This window comes from Balaenoptera acutorostrata, chromosome 2 (assembly GCF_949987535.1).
Source record: "Balaenoptera acutorostrata chromosome 2, mBalAcu1.1, whole genome shotgun sequence".
In the NCBI taxonomy this organism is placed as follows: Eukaryota; Metazoa; Chordata; class Mammalia; order Artiodactyla; family Balaenopteridae; genus Balaenoptera; species Balaenoptera acutorostrata.
Genome location: NC_080065.1, coordinates 182,799,962 through 182,819,316, shown reverse-complemented (window position 1 = coordinate 182,819,316; position 19,355 = coordinate 182,799,962). Strand labels below are relative to the sequence as shown.

The 19,355-nt window shown below is 56.9% G+C and overlaps 1 protein-coding gene across 2 annotated transcripts in view; it reads right to left on the bottom strand.

Moving 5' to 3' along the window:
• The window catches only part of SEMA6B (semaphorin 6B), a 70,701-nt gene that overhangs the window by 26,634 nt on the left and 24,712 nt on the right, over positions 1-19,355 (bottom strand). The window contains exon 3 of one of the 2 annotated variants that reach the window (XM_057541663.1): positions 8,203-8,301. In XM_057541663.1, the coding sequence (XP_057397646.1) occupies positions 8,203-8,301 (99 nt within the window). Of the gene's footprint in view, positions 1-1,576; positions 1,862-8,202; positions 8,302-19,355 lie in introns of those variants that run through there. The other variant, XM_057541665.1, reaches the window with a different exon arrangement.

Below are 19,355 nucleotides of genomic sequence, written 5' to 3'. Positions count from 1 at the left end.
CCTTCCCTAAGAGCTCTGGAGCCCCTCCCAGGAGAATCCTGACCCCACCTATGACTCCCAGCCTGTCCCCACACCCTGTACTCTGTCTAAATAGAGTTTCAGCAATTGCTCAGATACATTCAAAAATTTCATCCTTGAAAGAAAACATATCTACTAGGATGTGGGAAAGGGACTGGCCAGTGTCTGTAGGGGAGGGGATGCCCTGGGGGTACTGAACTTTGATTTTGGAGAGTGCGCTGTACCCTTGAGAAGCTGAGGGAACCCAGAAAAATATGAAGCAATGCAATTTTGCAAACTGGGGGGGCCCTTCTGAAGCCCCAGCCATTAGTCCCCCCCCTTCCTCCTTAAACCCAAAAGAGACCCCCAAAACGTAAGGGCCCAATCCCCTAACCCCGAGCCCCAGTTCCCCTCCAGTCTGGGGGTCAAAGATGACAGCCTCACGGGGAGGATGCCAAAGACCTCAGCCAGAGAGGGCCAAACAGGGGTTGAGGGTCTGGGAATCGCCCCCAGCCCCAGGACGCTTGCAAAAACTCCCAGCTTCAGTGCCTACAAGTCCGGGCAGGGGCAGAGCAGGGCGGAGGTGCCCCAAACTCCGAGGGCACCCCGAGGGGGAGAGCGGGACAGGGGGCACGTGACCCCCGCCCTGGAGACCAATCAGCGCCCACGGGAGGGGGCCACACTCGGCGCCCCCCACCCCTCCCAGCGCTCTCGGAGAGAGATGCTTTCTTTGTCCCTTTGTCAGCTCTTGGGGGGCCCCGAACCCCTGGGCTCCCACTGCAGCGGGGGGGATCCGGACCGGCTGACTCTCTCCCCGCACCGCGGCCCCTCCCCCGCGGCCCGGGCCCTGGACTCCTTCTGGGCCGGGCGTGAGACTGGAGAGGGCTCAGGGGCGCCCAAGGTGCGGCGGCTGGACCGCGGAGTGGGGCGGAGGGGCCTCACCTCGCCGGGACCACCGCACCAGCCCCGGGGGGCCCTCGACTTAGCGCCCAGGGCCCCGCCCCCCAGCACCACCTCCCACCCCCGGCCAGCAGGCCCCCTGCCTGCCCTGAACCCCCCACCTGGGCCCAAATCCAGCTCCCCAGCGGCGCAGCCGCGAGCCCCCATTATTGTGCCTCCTACGGTCCCCCCGGACAAAACCTCCACCCGTTGCGGTGCCGACAGAACCCCCATTATAGCTCCACATACAGGCCCCCAGTCAACAATCCAGGCCCCCCCCAGCTGCGGTGCCATTAAACACCCCCATTATGGAGTCTCACTCAGCGCCCCAGGCCCAAATCCAGACCCTTCAAAGCGTTGTTACTGGACCCCCATTATATCGCTCCATACTGCGACCCCCCTAAAATCCAGCCCCCTCCCCAGTTGCGTTGCCGGCAGATCCTCCCGTTACGGAGCTCCACAAACCCCCTCTCCGGCCCCAATCCATCCCCCTCGCAGTGGCGGGGCCCCCAGGCCCCCCATTATAGCGCCTGACCCGGCCACCCCAGCCAACAATTCAGCCCCCAGCTGCGTGCCGACAGACACCCCCGGGATAGTGCCTCCCCAGCCCCCCCTCTTGCAGACGCCCCGGGGTGCTTACCTCGGAGCCGCGGCCGCCGCGAGTGCGCGGGAGGGAGCTCGAGGGCGGGAGGGCGCGGGTCGGGGGTGGGTGGGGGGGTTCGTGCGCGCACCTGTCCCGGCCCGGCCGGCTCAGCCAGGCATCCCGGGGTGGGGAGGGGGGCTGGGGGCGCGCGCTCTCCCCGCCCCCGGGCCCGCTGCGCTGCGCTGGTGAAGGGGCCTCAGCCCCGGCCCCCGGCGCGCTGGCGTCGGCTCCGGGGGGGGCGCTGCGCGGCGGCCGGACCGGGGGCGCGCCGCGGCCGCATCTCCTCTGCCCGCCGCGGCCGCCGCTGCGACTCGCGACTCTGCCACCTCCGCCCCCCCTCCCCCCCACCCCGGCAACCCTCCCTTACCAAGCCGGGCCGGAGCCGCGCAAAACCCGGCCCGGAGCAAAGGCGGCGCGGAACGGAGGGCGGAGCCAGGTGGGCGGCCGGCGGCGCTGGGGGCGGGGGCGGGGGTGGGGGTGGAGGAGTGACCCAAGAGAAGGCACCCTGCTTTTGTCCCGGTGGAGGGCCTGATCGCCGCTCCCCTCCCCAAATTACTGCCCCGGTCCATTCTGGCCAGTCCCGCATACCCAGAATCCATCCTCTATCGGATCCGCGGGGAAGATGGGGATGCTGCGGCGGCAGGAACTCCGGGGGTCTACATGGCCCTCTTCATATATGGGGTCATTTATTCAATCCACAAGCAGTATATTAAACAATACTCAGTAGACATGTAAGGAAACTGAGGCATGGGGGGCGTCTTGTCCAAGGTCACCCAGTTAGAAAGTGGCAGAACTGGGATTTGAACAGAGCAAGCTGGCTGCAGAGACCATGGCTATCTTCTGTCCCAGCGCCCATGGGGCCTGACGGGAAAAGAGGTTCCCAGGGGGCTGCAGCATACCCTCAGCCGGTGGGGAGCACTTCGGCCCCCTGCCTTTGGGACTCCAAGACAAACTGGTCTTCCTGTTTCCGAGACCTCCCTGTAACCTCCCTGCCCCTTTGTGACCTTAGAAAGAGAGCTCCTATCAGGACCTCAATGTCCCTCTCTGTCCAAAGCACCTCTCCACATGGGTGTGACTGTGTATGTCTCCCCCACTGCGCTGCACGCTGTCCCGGTCCCTGTGGCATCTCCAGTATACAGGAGGTGCTCCATAAAAGTTTTACTATTGTGTATTTATCTAAGTGACATTTCTTGCACACCTGCTGTGTGCTTATGTTTGATGCATAAATCGCATTGTTCAGTCCTCAGGGCAGCCGCACGAGGCTCCCACAGATGGGAAACTGAGGCACAGAGAGGTCAACCAGCTTGCATAAATCCTCTTGCCTTTGGTTATTGAGCACCTTTGGTGCCTGCCTTGCCCGCTGAGTCCCACCCAGGGCTCCTAGCAGTCTGGGGGCTCAGGCAGGCTGTGTGGCTTCCCAGTGGCGCACACACGCAGTGGGACATTGGATCCTGGGCCACCTGCAGCCTCCCTGGCATGCGTGGAGACAACCCGGTTCTTCCAGGCCCCCAGCAGCTGCCCAGGGGCCGTCCTGGCGACCACAAACCTCTGCTAGCAGCCAGGCCTTCTTGCCACCAGTGGTTTTGCTCTGACCAGCTTTCCAGCTGAGCCAGAGTCCCAGGCAAATCAGCCAAGCACCTGCCTGCGTCTGTCTGGACTCTACCCCCTTGCCTCCTGCCCCCTGGGGAGACTGAGGCCAGCCCAGCAACGGGGGGCGCGCTAAGTCCCAGCACTTCAGCTTGGTGTCCAGGCTCTGCACTCCCCTCCCACCTCTATACCATTCCACGTGCTGTGCCCTCCCACTTGCAGCCTTGGCCCGACTGGGCTCCTCGGCAACCTATTCCATCAACAAACATTTATTGAGCATCTACTGTGTGCCAGGTCCTGGACTGAGCAGTCAGCAAGGCAAACTGGCTTCCTGCCTACAGTCTAGCAGGGGAGACAGAAGAATCAGTGGCTGCCGAACTCAAGGTACAGATACCTGCTGAGATAGACGGGGGCATTGTGCGGCCCAGGAGGTCCACGAGGTGATGTGGGGGCCCTAGAAGGACGACAGACAGATCTGGTGGAGTACATGGGGTGCAGGGGGTGGTGGGAAGGGTATACTAAGCAGAGGGACCCGCTGGGACAAAGGCCCTGAGGGAGGCCCCACCCCCGCGGGCCGGCTCAGCTGCCGTCCAGGCTTCGGCAGTCATGAATGGGTCTTTCATGCCCCGGACCAGGGCAAGGTCAGACCGGGCTGCTCCCTCCCCCGCCCTGGGCTCCTGACTGTCTGAGCCTTGACCTGGAAGAGGGTGGCAGGAAGTTCACAGCTTGCCCGCCGGCTGAGCCAGGGAGGCCCCGGGAGGGGCAGGGCCTTGCCCGAGGTCACCAGCGCCAGCAGAGCCCTCCAAGCTGTGTGACTCTGAGCAAAGCCCCGCCCCTCTGGGCCTCAGTTTCTCAGGTCACGTTGGGCAGCTCTGCGCTCCCGTCCAGCTCCGACCCGCAGGAATCCAGGGCGGGTTTTGAGGGTGCCCGCGGCCACCAACACCTTCCTCCCTGCGTGTGCAGGCCGCGGCCCCGGGTCCGAGGGGTCCCGGGGAGACCTGGAGTGGATCAAGCGGCCTTTGTTTCCCCCGGGATGGGCTGAGGCTAAGCCTGGCCTTGGTGCCTGGCGCCTGCGGGGAAGGAAAACCCCGCCCCGCTGCCTGCGCGCCCCCCATCAGGGCTCCCCGCCTCGCCGCCCTGCTGTGTGACTCCCGCCGGCCCCTGCCCCTCTGTGGGTCGCGCTGGAACCAGGCGGATGGGCAGAGGCTCGGAGGGGTCAGCTGGGTCCCGCGCCCCCTTCCTGGAGGGTCCCAGCCTTGGTTTCCCCAGTCAGGTCCGGGCCCTCTTTTAAGCCCAGGTTGGGGGTCTTAGCTGCTCGGTCGCGCCCCTGGTCCCGGCTCCGGCCTGGGAATCTCCGGGGGGGCTCGGAAAGGGCAGCTCCGATTGGCTGAGGCCGCCTGTGACGTCAGGGCCTCCCCGAGCCCCCTCCCCCCAGAGGCACGTGGGGGCGACCGCAGCAGGGGAGGGGCCCGGGGTCCGGGCGGATTCGGGGTGTCCCCCCAGTCTGAGCCTGCAGCTGGTTAGCGCAGACGCGATTCTCCTCGGACAGATTTTTCCCTCGTCCCATATCCCCCTCCAGCCCCCCCAGAACGGCAGCTGTTCCGGCGGCAGATGCGCTGGCTAAATCCGCCCAGCTGGTCCCTCCGCAGAGCTAACCGCCTAGAGCCCATGGTGGGGTGTGTGTGCATGTGCGTGTGTGTGTGTGTGGGGGGCATGGCCTTGACCCATCCCTGCCTCTTGCCCTTTGACCCCAGCCTGCTCGCAGGGCAGGCTGAGGGGCTCCTCTCTGGGACTCTTCTCCAGATTCAAAAATAGTCCTGGGGCCTTTGGAGCATTTGAGGGACCTGGTGCCCAGAGAGGGTGTGGCCCTTTCCAGAGACGACACAGCACCCCTGGGCTGGGAAAATGACCCATTTTGTGCATATAGTAATAATGATAATGATTAGCTAACATTTATGGAGCACCTACTATATGTAGCCCCATGATTCCAGAGCATGACTACTGTTTTTGCCCCATTTTCAGGTGTGGTAACTGAGGCCCAGAGAGAAATGGCTTGGCCACTCACATAGCCAGGAAATAAAACTGGAATTTGAACCCCATGCTTTTAATCGTTTCCAAGGGCTCAGGGACCTCCTAGCTTGGAAGGTTCTTTTTAAAATTTTTATAATTAATTTATTCTTATTATTTGTTTATTTTTAGCTGCATTGGGTCTTCCTTGTTGCGGAGCTCAGGCTCTAGGCGCGCAGGCTTCAGTAGTTGTGGCGCACGGGCTCAGTGGTTGTGGTGCATGGGCTTAGTTGCTCCACGGCATGTGGGATCTTCCTGGACCAGGGCTCGAACCCGTGTCGCCTGCATTGGCAGGCGGATTCTTAAACACTGCACCACCAGGGAAACCCACCAGTGGTACTTCTTTTATCCATTTACTTGTTTCTCTTCCCATTCCTGCCCCCTCTTCTGCCCCACCCCTGCAATCAGCTCTGCCAGGGCAGGCCAGAGTCTGCCTTGGTCATGGCTGTGTCCCCAACATCTAGAACAGGGCCTGGCACACAGTAAGCATTCAACAAATGTGTTGAACAAATGAATGAATGAATGGGGGCCTGAGAGCTCTGCCTTCATTGTACAGATGGGGAAACTGAGGCCCAGCTGGGCAGGAGCCCAGGGTCACTCAGTCCCCTCGGCAGCAAAATGGGGCAACATGAGGCCACCTCTTCAGGCTGGGGGAGAGGTATCCAGTGAAGTAATAACTTCAGGAGCACTTATTAAGTGCCCGCTGTGTGCACTGCATAGCTCCAGGTACTGTACACATTTTGAGCCAGAGCAAGGATTTAAACCCAGGATGCTTGGCCCTAGAGTTTGCCCGAGTCCCCCTCCATTTCAGTGGAGAGGGTGAATGCCAGGCCTGGGCACACAGTAGGCCTTCAGCCAGGCAGCCAGCGGGGATGGCTGGGGGCTGTCCAGCCTGAGACCCTCTCTGCAGCCCCTTGGACCCAGGGCTGTGGCTTGAGCTGACTGTGTGTCTGGCTGGAGCTCCAAGCGCCAGACATACCCCCGGGAAACAGTAGAGAGAGAAGCAGCAGCATTCCCTGCCTGATTTGTGAGTGGAAATTAGAGCAATTACAGTGCTTCCTCCCGGTCAGAACCAGTGACATCCCCAGAAAGGCATGGGTGTGTCCAGGGTCCTCCCAGAACCCCCAGCCCCAAGGCCTCATCTAAATATGCAAATGAGGCAAGGGGCACCCTGGTACTCAGAAGGGAGAAGTGGTGAGGGACCCAGGGACCTCTGAGCTCCCTGGGGTCTGTCCTGGGTGTGGATAGGAAACTGAGGCACAGAAAGGGCAGGAAGCCAGCATCACTTGGAGGGAGGTGGAAAAGTATCACATTCTCCCTGTTCAAAATCCACCCTCCCCTGAGCTTCCTGTTCCAGCCTAGCAAACACATAGAGCTCAGCCCCACCCCAGGATCTTTGCACTTGCTGTTCCCTCTCCTTGGGAAGATCCTCATGTGTTTGGCCAATATCCTTTTCTCCAAGAGGCCTTTCGTTAATTCATTTTTTAATCAGTGATGGAGTGGTAGAATGGGCGTGGCCACTGCAGGAAATTTGACACCTGCTACAACATGGACGAACCTTGAGGACATGATGCTCAGTGAAAGAAGCCAGACACGAAAGGATAAATACTGTCTGATTCCACTCATAGGAGGTCCCTAGAGGCGTCAAATCCATAGAGACAGGAAGTAGATGGTGGGGGCCAGGGGCTGGGGGAGAGGATGGGGGGTCAGTGTTTCATGGGGACAGAGTTTCAGTTTGGGAAGATGGAAAAGTTTGGGTCTAGGTAGTGGTGATGGCTGAACAACAATGGGAATGTCTTTCATGCCACTGAATTGAACATTTACAAATGGTTAAAATAATATTACATTAGGTATATTTTCCCACAAAAAAAATCAAATCAAATCAAAACTGTTATGGGAAAAAGAAACCCAAAACAGCCAGTGGCAGTAGAGGGTGTGTGTGAATGACCTCATCTGGTGGCGATTCCGTCATTGCCACCAAGGCTCTCGACTCAAGTGACGCTGATGTCAGTGTGTGGAGGTGCAGTTGGCGGGCCCTGAGCTCACCCTCCACGCCCAGGCTCCTTGTGCCCTTCGGGACCTGCCTGGGACGAGCTCAGCTTTGGCTACAAACACTCTGATGCGTTCAGGAAGCAGAGCCGAGTCCGCAGGTCTTGACCCTATTGGCCTATTTATTCAGCTGACTTTATTGAGCACCTACTGTGTACCAGGCTCTGCTGGGTAGTGCTGGTGACACAGTGGTGACCAAGACAGAGCCAGGTTCTGTCCTGGCAATGCTCACAGCTCAGGGCAGGAGACGATGAACTTATTTAACGAGTATGGATTGAGTACCTACTGGATGCCCCGCTTGTTTTAGTCACTGGGGACACCGCAGCAAACAGAATAGATAGAAGTCCTGGCCTCGTGGAGCTGACGTCCCAATGGGGTTGACAGACAAGAAGCAACATAAACGAGTGAGATCTATGCTGGGCCAGATGGTGCTAAGGAGAAAAATTAATCAAGGAAAGAAGATGGGAAGTGCCCGAGTTGGGGGAGATATTAGGCAGGTAGTCAGGGGACGTCTCATGGAGGAGGTGACATCTGAGCAGAGACCTGAAGGAGGTAAGGGAGAAAAGCATGCAGGTATGTGGGGGAAGGGAGCTCCAGATGGGGGGAACGGCTGTGCCAAGGCCCTGGGGAAGGACCGTTCCTGACCTGCTAGAGGAGGAGCAGGGGCAGCATGATCTAGGGGGAGAGAGGGAAGAGGTGATAGGGTGTGTGTGGTGGGGGGCAGGTCATGCAGGGCCTCGTGGGCCGTGGAGACCACTTTGGAATTCATTTGGTCCCTCAAAGACCCCAAGCTGTCTTGGTCAAGGCACTTGGTCTCGATCCCAGCACTGCCCAACACAGACCTGGCACACAGTAGGCACTCAATAAAGACAATGGAGTATTGGCTAAGGTCCAGGCAAGTGTCAAGGAAGCCTTCTTACCTCCAGGGTCCCGTGGAGCGGTGGGCCAGTTCTCATCCCACACCTGTCCTGGAATGGCCAGTGAGGCCAGCGGTTCCCCTCGTCCTGCCTCAGTTTCCCCTGCAAGAAGATTCCAATAGGTTATGATCAGAGTGAAGGTGGGAAGGTCACTCCACTGATCCAAGTGTGTGGTGGGGAGCAGGTCTGCCCCCAGCACGCCCTGAGGTGGGCAAGGGACCCCTGCCGGGCCCTCCTCCCTCATTCCTTCCAGTCTCCCTCTCTGCTTCTCTCCTATCCTCTCTGTGTTTCTCCATCTCCCCACCCTCTCCTTCATCTCTCCATCTTGCTCGTTTACTGTGTTGGTCTCAATCTTCCCCCAGGTCTCCAGATTTCTATCCCCCACGCCCACCTCCTGCCCCTTTTCCTGCTTGCCCCCAAGACTGTCCCTCTACCCCCAAAGATCCCCAAGAGATGTGGGCTGAGACAGCTACCCACCCACCCTCCAGCTTCCAGGGTCCCTTAGGCCATTGGGGAATTTGTTGGGGGGAAGGGGGAGGAGAAATAAATACTTGTGTCATTTACATAAAATCTGCATCAATTAGCATATTGATTACAAACAGTTTGTAAGGGAAATATCAATAGTAACTTGAACAACAAATGAGGCAGGCAGCCTCCCCAATGGAGCAGCTTGTCACAAGCCCGCCTATTTTATAGACAAGGAAACTGAAGCCCATGGTGGGTGAGGTCTCTGGCAGGGTCTCTGCCCTCTCGGGGCATTCATGGACAGACAATGAAGAACCGTGTGAAGGACTAAAATAATTTCAGATCATTATAAAGGCCAGGAAGAAAAGACGATGAAGAGCAGCAGCTGTCTGGAGGCATCAGGGAGCGTTTCTCAGATGAGGTGACTTTTGAGCTGAGACCTGAAGAAGAAATAGGAACCAGTCTGGGGAAGAACATATAGGGGAAGGGCAGAGGGAGCAACATGTGCAAAGGCCCTGGGGAAGGACCATGTTGGAGGAACAGCCAGGAGCCCCGAGTGGCTGGAGCACAAAGAATGAGGAGGAGAGAGGGAGGAGGGGAGGGCAGTGAAGTGTTGGGGACATGGGGAAAAGTTTGGATTTTATTTCAAAGGCACTAGGGAGCCATGGGAGAGTTTATAGTGAGCAAATGACATAATCTGATTTAACGTTTAAAAAGGTCCCTCTGGCTGCCTTGCCGAGACTGATGCACCCAGGGCAGGAATAGGCCCCAGGGGAGGAGGGACTAGTCTGGGGGAGCAACATGGGGGCCTAGACCGGGGCAGGGGCTGAGGAGGTGGAGAGAAATAGGCAGATTTGAGAGGCCTTCTTTTTTTTTTTTTTGGCTGCCCTGGGCGGCATGTGGGATCTCAGTTCCCTGACCAGGGATTGAACCCACATCCCCTGAATTGGAAACACGGAGTCTTAACCACTGGGCCGCCAGGGAAGTCCCTTGAGAGTCATTTTGGATGCAAAGACTTGGGGAGCAAGGAAATGGGAATCATCCAGGAGGACTCTGAATTCCTTCCCCTGCAACCTCCTCCCCTGTTTCACTCTTCCCTCCCCATCTGTCCCATCTTACATTGGGTTCAGCTCATGTCACTTCCTCCAGGAAGCCCTCCTGACTGCCCTGGCCAAGTCTAAACTGTCTGCCTTGGTCCTGCCAGCTTCCCAGCACCCAACACAGTGCAGAAGCCCTATGTGTTCCGTGAGAAAGAGGGAAGATTCCAGGGTTCTGGAATTCGAAGATTTCTACAAACCAGTAACCCTCACCTCTGGGCTTAGAACCTCATCTGCACCTCCCAGGGACAGGCCCAGTGATTCCCCTCTTTTCTCAGTCCACTGGCAGGGGAAGCGGAAGGCAGAAGAGGTTGAGCTCATTGGGGGAAACCGAGGAACTGCCAGCAGCTTTCCCCACTGTTTTCCAGCAGGGGTCCTTGGGGTTGGTGGCTTCGGCTCAGCTACCACAGTGGGAGCCTAGCCAGGAAAGATCTGGAGAGGGAGAGAGGCAAGGCCGGGAGGGGCTAGAAAAGTGTCTATTTTTCCTCCTGCAGCTGTATTTATAGATTCCCTTTGATGTCCCAGCGGTTGGCTGACCTGGTTCTCTGCTGCTTAGGGAAGACAGGTTCTCGGTGCTGCTTCTGGGAGCTGGGCGGGGGCTGCCTGGATGTGGAGAGCCAGGTGTGCAATGACTGGGCCCCCAGGCTTGGGGCGGGGGAGGCAGGGAACTTGCCTCAGTTTCCCCATTTGCAAAATGGGGCTGTCAAGGTACAGTTCTCAGAAAGTTGAAAACATAAACTCTGGTCAATGATTAATTAACTCATTATTCAGGGAACCAGTTAAATGGTCATTCTCCGCGAGAGGGGGCTACTCTTCGTTGCGGTGCGCGGGCTTCTTATTGAGGCGGTTTCTCTTGTTGCGGAGCGCAGGCTCTAGGAGTGCGGGCTTCAGTAGTTGTGGCTCACGGGCTTAGTTGCTCCGTGGCATGTGGGATCTTCCAGGACCAGGGATTGAACCTGTGTCCCCTGCATTGGCAGGTGGATTCTTAACCACTGCACCACTGGGGAAGTCCCCAAGCTGACTCTGAGAGCATTTAAGGGACTGGGTATTTATCAGGATTTTTTTTCTTAAGAATGTTAGAATAAGATTAGGCTGGGTACAAACTAGTGAATGTCCTACATGCAGCAAAACCATAATTGGAGTTTTTTTCTACCAGACAGAAACCTACAAGTTAACTGTAACTTACCAGGGCCTGGGCTCCTACCAGATGACAGCAAGCACTTTCTCATAGAGCAATGCTCATCAGTAGAACTTTCTATGATGATGTGTGCTCAAAGTTATACAGCTTTGTAGGTTTGAACAAATTGCTTATTCTCTCTGGACCTCAGTTTCCACATCTGTAAAAAGGGACTTCTATTAGCAGTCTCCACCACCTCATTTGGTTTGGGGGAGAATTAAATGAGCTAATCCACGTAAAGCAGGCACCCAGTGAGCACGCAATAGGTGTTACTGTAGTTATTACTGATTGGGTTATTTCACCCTGTGAGTCATATAACCTTGCTCTGTGCCTCAGTTTTCACATCTATAAAATGGGATCAACAATACTTGGGAACTCAGAATCCTGCTAGAAGATACAGTTCATTCATAGAAAGGCTCTAAACATGGCCCCGGGCATATAATATGCACTGAGGATGTGTCAGCTGTTATCATTATTGGTGGTGGCGGTGACCAGAGAAGCTGACTAACTTTCCCAAGGCCACACAGCCAAGCAATGCCAGGGCTAGGAGTTGAAGTGGGGTCTTTCCAGCTAAGGTTGGTAGCGGTGCCAGGGCTCTTCACAGGGTCAAGAGGGATGCCGTTGGGCCTCTGAAGATCCGGCGCCCAGGCTCCAGGGTTAAGCCCCCGTGGCAGCTGAACTTCCGCGCATCTACCCCTCTGAAATCCCTGGGAAGCAAGGCATCAGGTGTTCCGGAACAGGCGCCTGCTCTTGACAGGCGGCCGCACACATGGAGGGACAGCTGGTGGAGGACAGGTGGGCCCGGGGGGAGGGGCCCAGGGGACAGGGGCACCTTGGCCAGAAAAAGAGGTCACGAGCTGCCCCAACCCACTCATCCCCAGGCAGGGGCCACAAAGCCTTCTCTTTCATGACAACCCTTGAAACCTCAATTCCCTCAACAACATTTGGCAAATATTTATGGAGTACCTCTTGTATACCAGGTGCCCTGCCAAGCCGTTCCGTCGAGCATTGGTAGCTAAGGTTCAGAAAAAAACAGTCACTTGTCTGGGTCACACAGCAAATAAATAGCAAAGCTGGGACTGCAAGCCAGGGGCTCTTGCTCCTGCCTCAGGACCTTTGTACTTGCTGTTCTCTCTGCCAGGAACACCCTCTCTTGGCCCCTAATATCTTTAGCCTTCAGTTTAGATGACACATCCTGTGGGAAGCCTTCCTTCCCTGACCCACCAGCTCCCTGACCCCTATAGCTGCCTGTGTGCCCCCATCACAGCCCTCTGACCCCCATCACCCCACGGACTATCTCCCCCACTGGACCGTCGTGAGCTGTATCCGCAGCCTCCGGCACAGGCTTGCAGACAGTAGGTGCTCATTAAATGTTTGTTGAAGAATGTGAATGAAAAGATGAATGAATGAAGTCAGAATTTCTACCCATCCCCCATTTCAAAATTGGCTCCTAGATCTGGGAAGAATGAGAGGTCTAAGCGGGAATTTGAAGGGGGTATGCATGCCTGAAGGTCTTTCTCGCAGTTTCTGATGAGGAGCCTAGCCCGGGACTGGGTGTTGGAGGTAGGGGATCTCTGCAGGTATTTGCTGGATAACCGGGCCCGCGGGGCGCCCGGGGAGGGCGTAACCTCAAAAGCTCTGGTTGCTCCAGTCACAGAATATGAGGGTGATGCTGCAGATGAGGACAAGCCAAGGAAGCCCCCACCAGCCAAGGAGTCAAGTTTCTATCCGGACAGCCGGAAGGGGCCGTCCCAGGACACTCCCCACCCCAAGGAACTGAAAGATGGGAGGTGGTGCTTAGAAAGAGGGGGGCTCAGAGAGAGGAGGGGGCTGAGGTAGAAGAGGAGGCTCAGCCAGGGGAGGGGTTAAGGGAGAGGAGAGGGCGCTGAAAGGGGAGGGGCCGAGAGAGTGGAGCCGGCTCAGAACCGGGAGGGGCTTCAGGGAGGGGTGGGGCTCGGCGAGGGGCGGGGCTCAGAAAGGTGGTGGACCCGCCCGGTTCTGTTCTCCGCTGCGGCCCCAGGACGCCGGGGTCCGGAGTGTATCAAGTCACCGGGTTTCGCATCCACCCAGAAACTTGGCCGCGTCCCAAGAGCTCAGGGTCGCCTCCCATCCCGCTGCCCTACCCGCCCTCTTCTCGGGTCCTTCAGGTTCCCTCCGATCCCCCCTCCCCCAAGTCAGCTGTGTCCGTATTTATAGCGGTGCGGGGCCCCGATGTCACTTCACTTCCGAAAGGGATTGTGTCCCTTAGTCCTGCCTTCAGAGCCCCCCACACCTGTTCCCGGCACGAGCCCCGGGGCCGGGGGGAGGGGGCGGCCTCTCCTTCTGGAGCCGCCGTGGGAGAGGGGGCTAAGCTCCCTCGCCTCCGCGAGATCCCTCCTGGCTGGGTGGGTGCGCCTCCCGCCCCTCTCGGAGCCCCCGCCCCTCTTGGAGGCTCTGTCTGATCTCAGGACCCCCCTCCCTGCACACCAACCTCGAGCCGCTCTGTTCCCAGGCTCCCCGAGGCCCCAGCCCCGCCTGCCCGCCTCCTCCTCCGGCCTGCCCATTGTTCTGGATCCGGGGTCCTGGGGGCTGGGCGGGCAGGGGTCTGCGTGCAGGGGGCGGGGGCCCGCCGACTCCCTTCCCGTCTCTGGGCAACGCTGACAAACCTGGAGGGATGCTGGCCCCGCGCCTGACACAGAGGCGGCGCTGTTCCCTGCTAGGGGCCGGAGGGCACTTAGGTGACCGCCAGGGAAGGGGATCTCAGGCAGGGGGCGTGTGTGTGTGTGTGTGTGTGTGTGTGTGTGTGTGTGTGTGTGTGTGTGTGTGTGTGTGTGTGTGTGTGTGTGTGTGTGTGTGTGTGTGTGTGTGTGTGTGTGTGTGTGTGTGTGTGTGTGTGTGTGTGTGTGTGTGTGTGTGTCAGATCTAACTGCCCCTGGAGAGAGGTTGATGGACGGGGGCCATGGGAAAACTTTTCCCTGCGCCGTCCCCATTGTGTCCCCAACCCATGCAAATCAGACCCTACTGTTTGGCCAGACCCGACAAGTGGTGCTTTACAAGCCTGCACGCACGTGGTCCTCATAACCTGGATTCTGCAATTAAACCCACCTTATGGATGCTGAAACAGAGGCCGGGAGAGCCTTTGGCGACTGGAGTGGTTAAGAGACCCGGTTCTGGGCGCATGGCCTCAGGCTGGAGCCCCAGCTCTGCTATGTCCTCCCAGCACAGCCCAGCAGCTCCTCTGAGCCTCAGTTTCCTCATCTGTACAATGGGCAGATAACAGAACCCACCCGGCGCATGGCTCTGTAGATTCCACTGCTCCTGGGTGGGAAATGATACTTAGCACAGGCTGCGCCTCTCAACTCAGAGAGATAAGGGTTCAGACTCGGGGTGCCACTTACTAGCTGTGTGACTGGCCAGGCCACGGCACCTCTCTGTGCCTCAGTTTCCCCAACAATAAAATGGGGACTATAGGGACTTCCCTGGCGGTCTAGTGGTTAAGACTCTGTGCTTCCACTGCTCCACTGCAGTGGGCACGGGTTCCATCCCTGGTCCGGGAACTAAGATCCTGCATGCTGCACGGTGCGGCCAAAAAAAAAAAAAAAAAAAAAGGTGGGGCGGGCACTATAATAGTATCTAAATCATAAGGTTGCTTCTACAATTAAAAGAGTTACTACGCATACCCACTAGCATGGAACACACCCTTCATAAATGTTAGCTTTCTCTCCTGTTTTCCCTCTGAGTCTGTATTCTTCATGAGAGAGGCTGGTTGTGTGACTGTGAAGGGGTGGTATTCCCAGGGCCTCCCAGGCCCCCAGGCTTAGAGTCAGGGATTGAGGTGGGTGTGTCTGGGACTGGTCCCCCTGCCTGGGGAGTGATTCCCCCATCCCAGAGCCCCTCCAGGCCAGCAGCCCCCAGCCCTCTCCATCCAAGCAGTGGAGGTGGCAGCTTCCCCCTCCACCTGCCTGGCAGTCACCAAGGTGGGTGCCCCTGCCAGGAGCATCTTTCCCAGAGTACAATTTCCTGGTGTGGGGATCATGAGAGACCCACTGGAGCAGATTCTGGAGGCAACGGAAGAAAGGGTGAGTGTAAACAGCCGACTCTCGGATACCGGGTGGTCAACAGAGAGGAATGTGGGATCAAGAAAAGGGTTTTAAAACGTGCCTTGAGGGGATTCCCTGGTGGTCCAGTGGTTAGGACTCCACGCTTTCACTGCCGAGGGTGCAGGTTCAATCCCTGGTGGAGGAACTAAGATCCCGCAAGCGCGGCCGAAAGAAAAGTGCCTTGAACAGTGTAAAGGCTCACAAAATGGATGCAGCTAAATATACTTTTATTAGATAATAATTAAAATCATTATCCTAATGACGGTTATTACCAGCTCCCGATGCTCTGGGCTCCAAAGTCTGTCATCTCCTTCAGCTCACAAAGGAAGGGCTAAAAGCGACAGCACGCGGCCAGGGGCTCACAGCCCAAAGTCTAGGCCCCAGGGTGCCCAAGGGGTGGCACCGATTTCTATTTTAATATGTTGTTTTCAAAGCCCAGGAGGCTGCAGGTTCCTGTCTCTCGGGCTGGGAGCGGTAATGAGGTCTCTCCAGGGAGGATGAAAAGCTAGAAACAGGTTCTAGAAGCTGGTGGTGGTCGAGGCGGGGACAGCCGGGATCAAAGCTGGGAGGTGGGAGGCCCCCAACCTGGCCTCCCCCAGCTGCCAGTTTGCAAGTTCTGTCTGGGAGGGGCTGTGTTCCAGGGCCAGTGTGCATTTATTGAGCACCCACTGTGTGCCAGGCTCTGGGAACTCAGAGGCATCTGTGACAGATATTAATGAAAGAAGTTCCCCAGTACAGAAGTAGCCACAGCCAAGAGAGTTTGAAGGAGGCAGGGAACTGCAGGGGAGTGAGGGGATGGAAGGGCTAGCCTGAGGAAGTGACACTTGAGCTGAGAACAGAAGGATGGGGGGGGCGTGGTTTGCCTGGCAATGGAACAGCAGGGACAAAGGCCCTGGGGCCACATGAAGCATTGACTATTTCAGAAACTGGGTGGCCCCAAACAAACCCATTTTCCTTTTGTTTCAGAGCCTCATTTACTCCATCTGTGGAATGGGAATAATCACAGAAACTCAGAGAATGTACCTCTCCAGGGGTATCTGAGTGTGTGTGTCCACCTGTGTCCTCCCAGCTCACCCCAACATTTACTCTTTTATTAGGCTTACTCTCCCCCTCCCCTTTCAGATGTCAGCTCCCCAGAACAGGAATTTGTGCATATCTTGTTCACTGCCATAACTGCTAGGCCTGCCATGCATTAAGTACTCAATCAATACCTGTCAAATGCATACATAATAAGCATTATAGAACACTGAGTATGCACCAGGCCCTGTGTTAAGTATTTTCTAACTATTAATTTATTTAATTCTCCTGGAAGCCCCATGGATGTGTGTGGGGAAGAGACTATTATAATCCCATTTTGCAGATGGGAAGATTGAGGCACAGAGGGGTTATGTGCCCACGTGTCTCACCACCATGCTACACCGCCTCTGTCTGGACCTGTGGGTTGTGGGCTTTTGTGTGTTTGAGTGTCTGTGTGCATCTTGGTGTGTTCTTTGTTCTTGGTGTCACCAAGTATATGAAGATCAAACATACCAGAGGCTTGCAGGAGCCTGGGAAGGGACTCTGAGCCTGCAGGTCGGTGGGTGCCCTAGTCCTGGAGGGAGGCCAGGCCCTCTCTGGTGAGGCAGAAGGTCCAGCCTTCAGGCCTTGTTCCCAATCCTGGAGCGGGGCTCCCTCCCACCTGCCGTGGCCTGGCCCTGGCCCAGCTGCCGACCTCAGGAACTCGAGTTCCCCCGGGAGGCAGGCAATCAATTAGAACTGGCAGCGTCGGCCTAAGTAAAAGGCCTGCTTTAATGAGGAGGTCAGAAGGGCTGCTTGGAGCAGGAGGCACTGGGTTGGGCCAGGCCTAGCCAGGGCTATGGGGTCCCATGGCCACCAGTGCCCACCTGCCTGCCAAGTCTGTGAGTCCCTGTGTATGCTCTTATTATGTTTATCATCACCAGGCCGGAGCTATTTATAGACCTGAGAGGAGCAGCATCCAACTCATGCAAGCTGCAAACATTTACTGGGCGCCGACTGTGTGTTAGGCTCTGTGCTAGGTGCGAGGACCCAGAAGGGTCAAGACACACCTCCTATTGGATCTAGTGGGAGTGACAGACATCACCAGGTAACCCACATAGGGTGGTAAGGGCTGTGATGATGACACACAGGTGGCAGTGGGGACCAAAGGAGGCATCAGGGAGGGCTTCCTGGAGGAGGTGATCCATAAGCTGAGATCTGAAGGATGAATACAAGCAAGTCCCAAAGGAGGGCAGGGAGGAGGAATATTGTGGCATGGTTAGGAATGATGCCACATGTTCTGGGTGTCTAAAGCTGTATAACCAACTGTGGTAGGCAAAATAATGCTCCCCAAAGTTGTCCCCGTCTAAATCCCTAGAATCTGTGAATATTTAACCTGACAGGGCAAAGGGGAATTAAGGTTGCAGATGGAATTAAGGTTGCTAATCAGTGGACAGTTGAGTTAAAGAGATTATTTTAGATTATCCGAGTGAGCTCAGTGTAATCACAGGGAACCTTATAAAAGGGAAGCCAAAGAATGAGAGTGATGTAAAGGCAGAAAGACTCCACCAGCCATTGCTGGCTGTGAAGGTGGAGGAAGGGTTCCCCCCCACCCCCGGTGCCCCTGTTCCTTGAGTTGAGGAATGTGGGAGGCCTCGAGAAGTTGGAAAAGGCAAGGAAACAATTCTCCCCTGGAGCCTCCAGAAGGATCAGCCCTGCCCACACCAGGATTTTAGCTACAGAACTTTAAAATAATAAATTTGTGTTGTTTCAAGCCAGTAAGTTTGAGGCAACCTTGGTGTTCCTTGACTGGTAGCTGCATCACCCCAATCTCTGCGTCCATCATCACATGGCTGTCTTCCCTGTGTGTCCTAATCAGCCTGTCCTTTCTCAGAAACACACTGGTCATTGGATTTAGGGCCCACCCTAAGTCCAGGATGATTTCATCTCGAGATCCTTAATTACATCTGCAAAGACCCCAGTTGCTGGTAAGGTCCCATTCCAAGGTTCCAGGTGGGCATGAATTTGTTTGGGGGGAGCAGGGGTGGGGTGCGGGGCAGTGTTTGACTTTGGTGTGTCTCCTGCTCTTGAAGGTCACCTCTTGGAGGGCAGGAATTCTGTCCATCTTGGACCCCCACAGCATTCCCTATGCCTAGAATTCGGCCTGGCACACAGTAGGTGCTCAATAAGTATCTATCCAGCGAATGATTATGAACCAGCCGCTGTGTACCAGGCCTGCCCTCGAGGACCAGGTTACAGGGCCTTGGTCTCTCCACATGGAGAGGGAGTTTTTCATGCCTTGTCTGGAAAAGAGAGAAAACATTTGATTCTCCATTGTTCCAAGGGCCTGGGGCAAAGTGAGGGATGGGAGAGACCAGGGGACCAGACTGTGGTTCTTCACTGTGTAGCCCTGGGCAGCAGCAGCAGCAACAATGAGAGGTGTGGGAGCAGCGGGAGGGAAAGTGCTGGTGGAGATGGTGCTTCTGCAGGAGGGAACCCCCCTGGGAATCAAGATGGGGAAGCAGTGAGGGAGGGAAGGGGTTGGTCAGAGAGCTGGTCGGTCCAGCAGGACACTGGACCAGAGGGCAGCGTGCTCACCCGCCCCTCTCCGGAGTGAAGGCAGGGCCAAGGCGGGGAGGGGTCTCTGTGTGAACCAGAATGGGGGTGGGTAGAGAGAAGCAGAACCAGGGGGAGGGGTGATGGAGGAGGTGAGGAGAGACAGAGGGAAAGAACATTGAGAGACACACAGATAGTGACAGAGACAGAGAGACAAAGATAGTCAGAGATAAAGGGAGGCACAGAGAGACAGAGAGACTGAGATTGAGCCCCAGAGAGAGAGAGGCGCAGAGAGAGGGACCCAGGGAGAGTCTGAGAGAGACAGAGAGGGACAGAGACAGAGACAGAAGGAGACAGAGGGACAGAGAGAAGTGTGTAAGAGGCTCCCAGCCCATCCTCTCACTTGTCCCCTCTGGGCCGAGGGCTCTGGTCCTGCTCTGCTTACCTGCCCCCCATTCCCCTAGCTGCTACTTGAGACCCCTCCTTGAGGGACCGCAGTCCCTAACATCAGGCCTCCCCACTGCAGAGGCCATGGGCTCAGCCGTGAGACCCTCCTGATCAGAATCAGGACCCTGATCCCCACTCAGCCAGAGCTGGGTCCCAGAGACAGGGACACATTTGCTCCTAAAATGGGGGCGGTCTCCACCACCCAGGCCTGAACTGAGCTGGGGAGGCCACACTCATGATGCTCCCCCCGGGTGTGACCCCCTGGGTGTTTTCCTTCCCTTCTCTGGCACACCCCACCCTAAGGCTGCGTGGGAGGGTTTCCCTCCATTTTACAGGAGA